The sequence below is a fragment of the Vombatus ursinus genome, unplaced genomic scaffold (assembly GCF_900497805.2).
Source record: "Vombatus ursinus unplaced genomic scaffold, bare-nosed wombat genome assembly UNPS02014861.1, whole genome shotgun sequence".
Classification (NCBI taxonomy): domain Eukaryota; kingdom Metazoa; phylum Chordata; class Mammalia; order Diprotodontia; family Vombatidae; genus Vombatus; species Vombatus ursinus.
In genome coordinates, this window is record NW_020954639.1 from 13720411 (window position 1) to 13734058 (window position 13648).

A 13648-nucleotide genomic window follows, 5' to 3' on the forward strand; every position below is an offset into this window, starting at 1 on the left:
GGGACTTCGTTTTGCTTTTCTTTGTACCTCCAGCACTTAGCGCAGTGCCTGGCATATAGTAGAGCGCTTAATGTTTATTGACTGACTGATAGATTTCTCTCTCCTGGGAAAGGAGTTGGTATATTGGCAGCTCTAAGGGCCATTTAGATTTGAGTCTCCTGATGACCTGTATTCTTTATCAGATGATGAGGGCCTTGTAGTTATTCCTAATTTTTATCAGTTCATAGATCCTTTTGTTTGTTGGTGTGGTAGTTAATATGGTTTGTACTTTAACTGTGATTTTGCTGGTGGAGGCAATGCCAAATGAGGAACGACGACTACCCATACACCTTCTCTGAGATGTTTGGTCAGAATGAGTGGCCTGGGACATTGAGAGATACTGTGTTATCTAGCATCCTGGAGTCAGGACGTATCATGATTGGACTCTGAGGCTAGCAGCACTTTTCCTGAATATAGCGACATAAAAAATTCCATCGATATTCATTATAATGACAACTGATTTTCCTCTTCTACTTTGAGAAGCTAATTTTCTTAGACTGTTTCTAATGTCATTCCAATTGGATCTTTATAACTGACTTGATAATGGAGGAAGAGTCATGGACTAGTCCGCAAGTGTCAAAAGTGCTGGGGCAGATTACATTAGGCCTACAAGCACGTCTGAGTGTGTCCTCAGGAGTGTGGCCTGAACCTGATTAAAATGTAACTGGGAAATGTTTAATAAAATAAATAAAAATACTACGTGGATAATGTTAATGTGTGATTTTCCAAGTCAGTGTGTGCCTTCAGGGATCTATTTCTATTTGAATATGACACTGACCTTGGGGATAAGGAAGCCTCGGGCAGCAGTGTGGTAAAGAGGAAAGGACACAAAATTTGAAGTCAAAGGACCATGGTTCAAATCCTGGGCCTAGTTAGAATTCCAGCCCTCCCAAGGACTACTTGTGTGACCTTGGGCAAGTTACCTAGTGTCTTTGGGCCTCAATTTTCTTATTTGTAAAATGAGGGAATTGAACTGAATGGCCCTAAATTCCCCCAGCTCTAAATCTGTTGGTTATGATTTTACAGTAGAGTGCTGGAGTTGTCACCAGAAGAATCTGTGTTCTAATCCTGCCTCAGACATTTGCTAGCTTTGTGATCATCATTAAGTCACTTGCTTTCTCTGGGATGCCTCAGTTTTCTCATCTATCAGGTGAGCAGGCTGGACTTCATCTGCAGAGTACCTTTCAAGTCTTATGAAAGTATGTTAGATTTGGAGTTAGAGGACCTGGGTTTGAATTCTGGCTGTGCTTCTTAATACCTGGTTAGTGGTGTGCAAATCACTTCTGCTTTCTGGGCCTCAGTTTTTGTTGCTGTCGTTCAGCTGTTTCAGCCGTGTCTGACTGTTCATGACCGTAGCTAGGGTTTTCTTGGCAAAGATACTGGAGTGGTTGGCCATTCCTTATCCAGCTCATTTTACAGATGAGAAAACAGAAGCAAACAGGGTTAAGTGACTTGCCCAGAGTCACACAGCTGGTAAGTATCTGAGGTCGGATTTGAACTCAGGTCTTCCTGACTCCAAACTTGGCAGTCTATCCATTATACCAACTAGCTGCCCCTTGGGCCCCAGGAGCTTCATCTATCAAATGAGAGGATTGAACTAGAAGATTCTTAAAGTTCTTTCTTGCTAGAAGTCCAAAGGTCCTATGAAAGGACCAGCTCCTTTTTGTTTTCTTTTTAAACTCTGCCAAGGCCCTAGACTTTTGTGACAGATTTGAATTTCACGATTCCCCAGGGTGGCTAACCAAAACTTACTCTCCAGCTTGGTCTCTTTTCCAGACTAGTGCTTAGAGATGCCATATAAAACTTCTGAGGCTTCTTTTGAAGGAAGTTATTTTCTAATCATACTTTTTTGCTTAGTGATGATCGTACAAGTCTGGCATTAATTTCTTCCCCATCCCCATTTTTTTTTCAACTTTGCTTCTTGATTTCAGAACATATGGATTTTACTTCCATTTCCTAATGTTGAGGTTTAAGAAGAGCTTTATACTCTCTTTAGCTAACCACATTTAGTCTGAGCCATTGTCATATAATACTATTTATCGATGCAGTTTTCAGCAAATATTGTGAACATTTCTTAAAACATGTAAAACTGTGGTTTCAGAATAGTCATGTCAACGGGGCCAAAATTCAACCTCACAATCTCACCAGCGCACACGATGTGGAGTTCATACAACACTGTTTGTTTACATTTGTGTATGTGGTTAAGCTTGGCAAGAGACCCAGGCAGACTTCTTAACGGGTCCTGATGAATGTTAGTGTAACAAAAAGGATTGTAGAATATAACAAACAGCTGTCTCATTTTTTTGGGTTCATTTTAGTAATTTATAGCAATGGAAATTATCAATCAAAATCAGTTTGCAATAGATAAAATTTTGGTTGCCGCTGGAAACTGAAACTGTGTTTATATAACTCAGAATGGTTAGCCTAGCCACTGGGCTGAGTAGTGATTGCTATGGTGAAGTTGGAGATCTCTAAATAAATAGTTTACTTTTGCCTTTGTAACATCAACAAATTATTGTAAAATGCATTACTAAGTGACTATAACCGCAAGATTAACTAGCATACTTCTATAAATAAATTTAGAATAAGATGCTAATCAAAACAAATAAATAATTTCTGATAATGGGCAGCGTATGGTGTATAGATCTTAGGCTTAGAGCTAGATGGCTTTAGATCTCAATGACCATCTAGGAATAACTACCACATTTTGCAGTTGAGGAAAACTAGGGCCCAGGGTCATGCACATTGCAAATCATAGAGATGACATCTGAACCCAACCCCTCTGAGTCCTGAGCCAATGCTCTTTTCACTTTGTATACCACATAGCCTCTAATTTTGGTCATTACTAGGATTGGGGCAGTGGATAGATCACTAGGCTTGGAATAAGGAAGAGTCATCTTCATGAGTTCAAATCTGGCCTCAGACACTTACCAGCTGTCTGTCCGACCCTGGGTAGGTCACTTAACCTTGTTTGTCTCAGTCTCCTCATCTGTAAAATGAGCTGGAGAAAGAAATGGCAATCCACTCCAGTATCTCTGCCAAGAAAAACCCAAATGGGGAGTCAGACATGGCTGAACAACAAGATTGGTAGAGTTGAAAGTAATTCTGCTGTGTTAATAAAAGATGACTCTAAGATTCTCCACCTACAGGATAGTTTTAAGTAAATCTAATTCATCACCATCATCTTCTTCATAAATAAGCATTCAATTATAGATTCCTATGTTCTGGGCACTTCGCTAAATGCTAAAGAAAATAAGGCAAAAACTAGTCCCTGACCTGTATCTACTCATGGTCTAAATGCGGGAGACAACTTACAAATGACTATGTATACACCAGAGGTATAGAGCGTAAGTGGCAGCTAATCTCATTGGAGAGGCACCAGCAGTAGCCAGGATCTGAAGGGTAGAAAACCAGGAAAGTCCTGTTGCGGAAGGTGAGAATGGAACTGAGTCTTGAACAAAACCTGGTGGTAGAACTGAAGAGGAAGAACATTCTAGGCATGGGGGACAGCCAGTGAATAGGCATGAAATCGGGAGATGCCTTGTTATAAAATCGGTGTTACTGGGGTATATATATAGAGTATGTGGAGGAGAGTATTGGAAAGGTAGGAAGGGGATAGGTGGTAAACTGCTTTTAAAAACAAACATATGATTTTATATTTGATTCCAGAAGTAATTCCAAAACATGGTATAATAGAAAAATGATTGTATTGAGAATATGGAAGCCTGCATATATAGGATCATAGGATTTAGCTCTGGAAGGGACTGTAGCGAATTGTCTAGTTCAGTCTTTTTATTTTATGGTTGGGGAAATTGAGATCCAAAAAATTTTGGTGACTGGCCTCAAAGCCACATAAAGTAGTAAATAGCAGAGTCAAGATTCAATCACAGGACCTCTGTCTGCAGAGTTAGGTCCAGTCCCCAGTTCTGCAATCTGCATAACCTTGGTCAAGCCATTTGTGCCCTTGGGCCTGGTGCCATAGAGAGTAGGAGGTGCAACAAAGAGAATAAGGGATGAATAATTTACTGGAAACAATATTCAAGAAGGGAACCAGTAATAAATCTCATGACCTCAGATGTCTGTTTAGCCATTCACAATGTATAGATAACAGGATCCTTGATTTAAAGCTGGATGAAATTTTAGAGCCCATCAGGTCCAACTTTTTTATTGTATCCCTGCCTTAGCATATAGAAGTTAATGTGCTTTGTCCAGGGCCACACAGCTGGTGTCTTACTGTTGTTCTTGAAAAGGACCAATGACATCATGAGGGTGATGTCTTGACTTGCGCATGGATTGATTTTAAGTGAGGCAGAGCTGTGCAAAGTCTAATGTGATATTTGAACCTAAATCTTCCTATGCATCTCAACAGGGTGACATAGAGCACCTTGTACAAGGAAGAAATGTTGATTTTTATTAGTATTACTGAAGCATGCTGGGATGGGACTTGTGGCTGGAAAATAGAACTGGAAGAGTATACCTTTCACAAAAGTAATAGTTAAAGGGGTAAGAGTGAAACAGCCTTGTATACCAATTTATATTCACATCAGGGAAATGAGGAACCCAAAGGAAGCACTGAAGAGAGCATTTGGATGAATATCAGTGGAAAAGTGACATAGCTGTTGAGGTTTTCTACACATTAAGTGGAGAAAAAGTAATTAAAGGAGGAATTTGGGAAATTGATTATAAACCTGGCATGGAAACATATTGCAATGAAAGGGAACTTTAACTAACTGGGTAGCAGCTGGAATTCTCCGTGAAGAGCAGAAGAGCTGACAAACTTCTGGCTTCCCTTCATGATCATTTCATCTTCCAAAACATGGGGAAAGTCACAATGGGAGCTGCTCTTCTGGGCCTGATACTGACCAACGTGGAAGAGTTGGTTGCTTGAGTAGAGGTGGCAAGAATCTTGGAACCAAGTGATCATTCCATCAAAGAGTTCATAAGAGAAGAGTGAGAGCAAAGGTGGATGTAGTCAGATCTGCAACCTATGTTGAAGGGTTTGGGAAGGGAGGAAGGGGAAACAGTTTTCAAAGGATTCAGAATAAGAATAGGTCAGATCCAATGGCCCAATAACTTGAAGGGATAGTCAGCCCAAGAGGAATGGAGACTAAAACAGAAATCCTTTAATGCAAAGCATGCAAACAAGGGATGATGGAATTAATGTGGATGCAGAGAGAACTTAGCCAGTTCAGATTTGTTTAAAAAACTGTATTGAAGGATGAAAGCATGGGAAAGTAACTGGGAATAAAACATTAAAGAGTAGATTGTTGTAAAAACTGTGTCAAAACTAATAAAGCCCAGAATGAGCTGGGGTTGGTGATCAATACTTAAAATAACAAAAAAAGATTATTGTTGTTGTTGTTATAGCTATGTTGGGGGCAAGCAAAGGATCAAAGAAAAGGATAGGACTGATGCCCTGATGGGATACGGTGATGATAATGAATGACACTTACAAGGCTGAACTTTTCAACTCTTCTTCTGTTTTCATTTCCAAAGAGAAAGACATTTGGATTGGGAAGGAGATAATAAAAATGGCTAACAGGTAGTTAAAACCCAAGATAAGTGAAGAGACAGACAGTATTTAGCTTCTCTTGATGAGTTCAAGTCACCAGGCCCAGGCAAAATACATCCTAGGGTATTGAAAGAATTGCCAGATGTAATTGCTGGGCCACTATTGGCACTGTATCACTGGAGAAGGGCAAATGTTGTCCCAACAGTTTTTTAGAGAGGGAAATGGCCCACTTCTATAAACTGTAAACCAGTAACCTTGACTTCTATTTCTAGAAAAATTCTAAAACACATTATTAAGAAGATGGTTTGTGAACACTTAGAAAGGGAATCAGTGATCACTAAAAGTAGGTATGACTTCATCAAAAACGGCTCATGCCTAAATAACTTTTTTTTAAATGTTGAATCTAGACTGGTGTAGGAGGGGAAACTTTTAGAGATTTTTTAAACTAAGGGTAAAGGGATTTCCTGAAGTTTTTATCTAGAGGCACATAATTCCAAATAGATCGTTGTTTATAACTGGTAATTCTTCCTCATTCTATTTCATTGTAGAAATTAAAATCTGTGATTTTTCCTAACTTTCCTGAGAGGTTTGCCTCCATAAAGGATCATAATCCCAATTGAAAACTTTTAGCCAACTACATGCAAATTGTAGCATTGAATTTTTGACAAGGTGGGCTGGACTTCTAGTTGTTATAATTCTAAGAGATGCTGCATATAATTCTAGCTAGAGATTAGTGAGAATAATAGATACCATGATGTGGTCACATTATTTGAATTCACACTATTTGAAGTTATCATTATATGTAAAATATAATAATTGGTTCAGTCCAGTAGAAATGAGCAATGTTTATTTGAATAATATGACCACTTCATGGGATTCATCATCAGCGCTAATTGGGACCTAGTTGTATGAAGAACAAGACGTTGTCATTGTTGTTTTAGTAGAGTTTATTGGCCAATGGACCATTTTTATTTAAAAAAATTTATATGTTTTATTATAAAATATCTAGTTGTATATCTTTACTTTTTTATAATATAAATTGGCAACTAAAGGTCTCCTCCAACCCCTACTATGTGTAAAATTATAAAGTGGCATCTGACAGATAATCCTTGGTTTGGAGAGAACATTAAATCTCAAAATTAGTCTACTCTTTAAAAATTTTTTTTATTGAGGCTTTTAAAAATATGTCATCTCTTTCAATGGAATTCCCAGCCCCACTAGAATTCTCCTATGTAATAAAGAAGTATATAAAGCAACAAAAACCAATACATTGTACTTGACAAACAAAGTATACCTCCCTCCACACCATAGTCCGTCCCCTCCTACTAAGGAGAGAGAAGTTTCTTTCACTATCAGATCCCTAACGTCAATAAATCCCCTCTTCTAAAACAAATCAGAGCTATTTTTCATGCTTTTTGAAAAAAAATGCCTTTAGGTTTTTTATGCAGTGCCCATCATATGATAGGACAGATATCAATTGTTTTATGAGGATGTGCAAAAATGATTTTCTACTTGGAGCTTTAAGACTAATACATTTTGCTGGCAGGCTCACCTCTCACAATCAAGGGAAAGTAGATGTTTTGGCATTAATTTTTGAGACTGAATCTGAATTACATTGTATGTTAATAATACATATTGTGTTCGTGGTTAAATACTTCATATAATTAAACTGCAACTTGAGGTTAAGATTCAAAGAAAGTTTGATTTGCATTATCTTCATTTCATCTGCTTTGAGTTTAATGTATCTTTCTCAACAAAGCCATGTTTGTAAAGGGTATTAAGTTTTGTTTGGCCTTCCTCTCAATTTAAAGTACTCAGTGGACCCTAATGTGAAGTTAGGATCCCCTAGACTGATTGATATATAAACACAAGACAGATGGCGTAGAGATGACTCTGATGATAATTCATTTTTCGGCTAGTCATGAAGATACTTTGATTACAGTATGTTTAAGTAATTATAACACAGTATTCAATGTTACTCTTGTTGGTAAGGGAACACATGGGAAACAAGTTACGTGTTATTCATGCCCAACAAAGGATGCACTGTGGTGTGACGATTTTAATTCCTAATGCTAGATTAAAACCGTAGGAGTTTAAAATATGTCATACAGTAAGGTAAATACATTAAACACAGACCAAATAAAATAGTTAAGTACATAGTTTTTTTGGTCTAAATATTTGTTTTGGAAAGTATTTAGTTGTTACTATATGAAAGAAACCAGTATGTTTGAATTGGGGTTTCAGTTTGCACGTAGTTTATTACACAGTCACATGGTTATCATGCAGTTTGCTTTCTATGTCCTAAGTTTAGTAGTGTTGAAATCACTGAGCTGACACTGGCATGAATTTATTAAAAATGCTTTTTTTTCCTCTTCTTTATGCTTTTAAATCCAAACATCCGAACAGGAGTTTAAATGTGCATAATTAATGGAATGCAGTAATTCTCATATTTTTCTTTTAAATTAATAAGCATTTCTTTTCTCTCCCTGCAACCTTCTTGCCTCCTCTTCCCCACTGGGGAAAAAAAAAGAAAAGCAAAACTCTTGTAAGAAATAAGCATAATCAAGCAAAATAAATTCCCACATTGGCCAAAAATATACGTCCCACTTTTCATATTTAGTCTTTCCATATTTAGTCTTTTGCAGGAGTTGGGTAACAATCTCCACTACCAGTCCTCTAGAATAGTGGTTGGACATTGCATTGATCAGAGCTCCTAATTCTTTGTAAATTACAAGTTTTTTGCAATGTTACTATTGTGTGAATTTGTCTTCTGGTTTTGCTTGCTTTGATTTGCATAAAAGTTGTGTAAATTAATGACACTTCATTTTGGTTATGCACATAACCTATCATTAATGTGTGTGTCTTTAATATTGCTTATGCAACAGGATAATTGATCGCTTAGATGGAGTTCGTTTGTTATGGTCCTTGCTGAAAAATCCTCATCCAGATGTTAAGGCCAGTGCTGCCTGGGCTCTCTGCCCCTGCATTGAAAATGCAAAGGTGAGTGAGTACATGTTGCAAATATAAGTAAATCTAATTATTCTGGCATCTTATTATATATAATTACTCTAAGTTTGTCTTATTTCTATTTCATGATTTACTATAAAAGCCTTTTCAGTCTGCTGAGTGAGTTTCATTATTTTTGCTTGTATTGTTCTTTGGTCCAAGGTGGGTCCCTTTTAGATCCGCATTAACTTGTCATTATAGCAAGCTTTTCCCTTCAGTGGGATATCTTATGTTTAAGGACATCTTTTTCATAATAAATTTAGCAGAACTCTAAACACCATTCTAAATATTTCCTTGCTAATATTAGTCTCTTAGAAAAAGTAAATGTAACATTTTTATTGGCTTTAGACCAGTAACTCCGAAATTTAGCAAATATTTATTAACTGACTACTTTTTTCAAGGTTCTAGTTTGTGACTGCTCTCCGAGGACCAGTCTAGCTAAGTGTAGAGTGACTCATCAGTAGAATGGCCCGTAGGTGAAGAATTCTCTAGCCTTGGCAACTCGCAAAATGGGCGTTATTACTGTAGGCCATTCACTTCTGCAGTATTAATAGCAGAGAGGCAGAAGAGGGTGTAGAGGGGCATTGAGGTGGGGAGAGAGAGAGAAGGTACTAAGAATAACATTTTTAGACTTCTTATGCATATAAAGTTCACATTTAGATTTCTAAATGTAACATCCTTCTTCAATGACCAGTGATTTGGTAGACTACCAGAGAACCTGAACTATGTAAATTTTGACATTCTCACTCTGAAGGAACCTGAAAGCCATAAAGAAATTGCAGCTAATCGAAAAGCTGGTTCACAGATTGTTAGAGAGGCCAAACATGGAGTTTTTTTTTTTTTTAAGTAAGATATTTGGTCATCTCACTTTACCTGGCTCTCAATAAGCATAAATGGAGGAAACTGTCAGGAAGATAATAGGAGTTTGTGATCTAACCTCTGTTACAGAAGATGAATAAGTAGAAGAAACTCTATGAAGAACTTGACAAGATATTTCTAACAATTCTATCATGTACCTCGATACTTTGTAGTTCAATGTGAAGGGTGGGCACGGAGGAGGAGATTGAAAAATATTTTAGAAAATTTGGTTCGGGATCAAGGAATGAAAGAAACCCAACGCTAGTAAGTTCAGACACCTCAAGTCTGTATATCATGAATACTTTTTTCAGGAAGAGAGTTAGAAAGCACTAAATATAGTGAACATCAAACAACATCACAAACAATGAAATAGCCCATGCCTTTAGACAGGAAAATGACTGGCTACAGACATGGGAGTCATTTCTGAATCATCTGTCTGCGTGTAGTTGGACCTTTGACTAGTTGGGACAATGCATGTAATTACAGCTACTTTATCCTGACACTTTTACTAGCTGTGTGACTCTAGGTAAGTCACTTAACCCTTTTTGCCTCAGTTTCTTCATCTGTAAAATGTGCTAGAGAAGGAAATGGCAAACCACTCCAGTGGTTTCTCTGCCATGAAAACCCAAAATGGCATCACGAGGAATTTTACATGACTGAAAATGACTGAACAATAGTATTCTAACCTACTAGAAGTAGTGTGATGTAAGGGATAGAGTGCTGGCCTTGGAGTCAGAAAGATTGGGTTCAAATCCCATCTCTTACTAGCTGTGTGACCCTGAGTAAGTCACTCTGTTTGCCTCCATTTCTTCATATGTAAAATGGAGATAATAATAGTACCTACCTCCCAGGGTTGTTGTGCCTCAGTTTCCTCATTTGTAATATGAGAGGGATAGACTCAGTGATCTCTAAGGTTTGTAGAACAGCCTAACTTGGTCCCATAGGATCTGTGATCCTGTGATCCTATGATCCTATTTTAAGCATACTGTTGACTCAGAAAAATGAGGAATAGATTAACATAAAGACATTAATTGATTATTCCAATTTCTTAAAGAAGTGTTAGTTGATTTAAAATGGTCCCCATGATAAGACCAAAAGAAACTACCTCATAAGGCAAACACATGACTACCTTGCAAGGAAAAGAGACATGTAAGCAAAGCAGTGCCACTTGGAATCCAAACTACTATGCAGCTAGATGGCTCAGTGAATAGAGCACTGGGTCTGGAATCAGGAAGACCTGAATTCAAATCCAGCCTCAGACACTTACTAGTTGGGGGACCCTGGGCAAGTCATTTAATCTTTGCCACTGGAGAAGGAAATGGCAAACCACGTCAGTACCTTTGCCAAGAAAATACCATGGATGGTATTAGAATGATATAGTCCAGAGGGTCACAAAGAATCAGATGTGACTAAACAGCAATCTTGGAGCAGCTGGGTGGCACACTGATTAGAGTGCTGGGCGGCACACTGATTAGAGTGCTGGGCCTAAAGTTAGGAAGACTCATTTTCCTGATTGAAAATCTGGCCTCGGACCCTTACTAGCTGTGTGACCCTGGGCAAGTCGCTTAACCTTGTTTGCCTCAGTTTCCTTATCTGTAAGGTGAGCTGGAGAAGGAAATGGCAAACCACTCCAGCATCTCTGCCAAGAAAACCCCAAGTAGGGTCATGAAGAGTCGGACAGGACTGAACCACAACAACAACATGGAGGAGCTTGGCAGAAGATTGAATAGTATCACCTCAAAGACAGTGAAAAGAGGGGAATTTGTACCTGAAACTGCAGAAGCTTGTGCAGGAGATGCAGCTAAGACAGATCAATTCCAATAGGATTTTTAGATGAAAGAGAAAGGAGAGTGAAAAGAGATGTAAAATGGAACTGACCTGCTGTTGTTTCCATAACAACCTGTCCTCCTCATCAATGAAAGTAAAACAGCTGTATTTCCACTATTAACGTTCAGATCTGATAGGCTACATCATAGAGGAAGAAAAGGTAATACTTTGAAAGATAAAGTCAGGAAGAGCAACTGTATAAAACAAGACCATCCACAATGGTGGGAGAATTACTTGGGACAAAGTAAAATAATTACATTTATTGGCATACAAATCTTACAACTTTTTCAATCATAAAAAACTTTCTAAAAGATTCTTCTTTTGTTGCAGTCATTGTTTTACATGATTTGACATTGAGTTTGTGGGACTTTGACACAAATACATTAATTCTTCATCATAAAACCATGTTTTTATCACACTGAATATTAAAGGTATCTTTGATCAACAGTCTGTTTTTCTAAGTCTAGACTTAATTATAGCTTAGAGGTTTTGAGTGGCATTTATTTACATCAGATAAATTCCCAGGTGGCTGAACCATAATTATCTCCATCTCGTGGATAAATTTTTCAATCTTCTATAACATATGGCATGGTATAAGTTTGTGTTGCAGTATTCTACCTCCATTTTGGGATTTCTTTTCTGGAATAATACTACTTCTCAATATATCAATATTTTTATCACAGTCTATCAATGTCTCAATAGGAACAAGACTTCCAGGTTGACTAGAAGTCAAAAAAAGTCCCCTAAACATTTTTGGGGAGGTGAATGTTTTACAGTCTTTTGAAGATGCCGAGCTCTCCTAGACTCAGTTGGGCTTACCTAAACTTTTTCTGACAACTGTTTTGGTATAGCCTTGAATGGAAAAGTGAGTCTCTACAGCCGAAATTACCCATTTCCAATCTTTGGTACTCCAGTATTTGTATTGTCTAGCCTGTAACAAGCATTTTTCCTTCCCAGCAATAGTTAGAAACTGCTTTAAAAAACAAACATGATGTTCTTCTAAGTTCAAGATATCTATGCTACATTGCAGAGGAGTCACTAATACTCTCTTTAGTTTCCAGGTCCTTTTGAAAGTCTTTGCTTATTTTTTTGCAGATTAATTAGGTAATTATGCAATAATAACTTGTTAGTTGTTGGTGTTGTTTTTCTTTTTTTATCTTCCTTTCTTTTGCTCTTTGGTGTAACTAATCCACTATCTGTGAAGTGCTTGACTTCCATACCAACAGCTACTTCAATATCTTTAAACAGTCACTGGGAGGCACTATTAAAAAAATTTAATGAAGATCCATTTGCTCCCCTCTCCACCCACTGAGAAAGCAAGAGAAGCACAGCCCTATTACAAACATGAATAGTTCAGCAAAACAAATTCCTGCATTGGCCGTGTCCAGAAAGCCACGTCTTAGTCTGAACTCGGAGTCCCGTCACATCTCTATTAGCATGTGGAAAGCATGTTTCATCATGAATCCTCTGGAGTTGTTGTTGGTCATTGTGTTGATCAGAGTTCCCAAATTTTCCAAAGTTGCTTGTCTTTACATTATTATTTCTGTATACAGGCATACCTCGGAGGTAGGGGTTTGGTTCCAGACCACTGTAGTGAAGCAAATATCACAACAAAACGGGTCACATGAATTTTTTAGTTTCCCAGTACATAAAAAAGTTGTGTTTACACTATACTGTGGTCTATTAAGTATTCAGTAGTATCATGTCTAAAAAATGTACATACCTTACTTTAAAAGTACTTTATTGCTAAAAATGCTAATCACGATCTGAGCCTTCAGTGAATCATAATATTTTTTCTGGTGGGGGGGGTCTTGCCTCGATGTTGATGGCTGCTGACTGATCAGGGTGGTGGTTGCTGAAGGTTGGGGTGGGTGTGGCAATTTCTTAAAATAAGACAACATTGAAGTTTGCTCTATTTATTGACTCTTCCTTTTCCTTGAACACTTAGAGGCTATTGCAGGTTTGTTAACTGGCCTGATTTCAATATTGTCGTGTCTTGTGGAATAAGGAGGCGTGAAGAGAGGGAGAGAGACAGGGAATGACCAGTAGGTAGAGCAGTTGGTATATGCACAACATTTATTGATTTAATTTACTATCTTATATGGGCGTGGTTTGTGGCACCCCAAAACAGTTACAATAGTAACATCAAAGATCCCTGATCACAGATCACCATAACAGATATGATAATAATTAAAAAGTTTGAAATATGGTGAGAATTACCAAAATGTGACACAGACATGATGTGAGCATGTGCTGTTGGGTAAATGGCACCAACAGATTTGCTTGACTCAGGGTTGCCACAAACCTTTAATTTGTAAAAAAAACACAATATTTTCAAAGTGATAAAGTAAAGTGCAATAAAACAAAGTATGCCTGTAAATTAGAGTGTGCTCCTTAAGAACTACA

At 37.7% G+C, this 13648-nt stretch overlaps 1 protein-coding gene across 2 annotated transcripts in view; it reads left to right on the forward strand.

Moving 5' to 3' along the window:
* The window catches only part of ARMC4 (armadillo repeat containing 4), a 209328-nt gene that overhangs the window by 101676 nt on the left and 94004 nt on the right, over positions 1-13648 (forward strand). For both annotated transcript variants that reach the window (XM_027841620.1, XM_027841622.1), the window contains one exon: positions 8437-8551. In XM_027841620.1, the coding sequence (XP_027697421.1) occupies positions 8437-8551 (115 nt within the window). The remainder of the gene's footprint in view (positions 1-8436; positions 8552-13648) is intronic.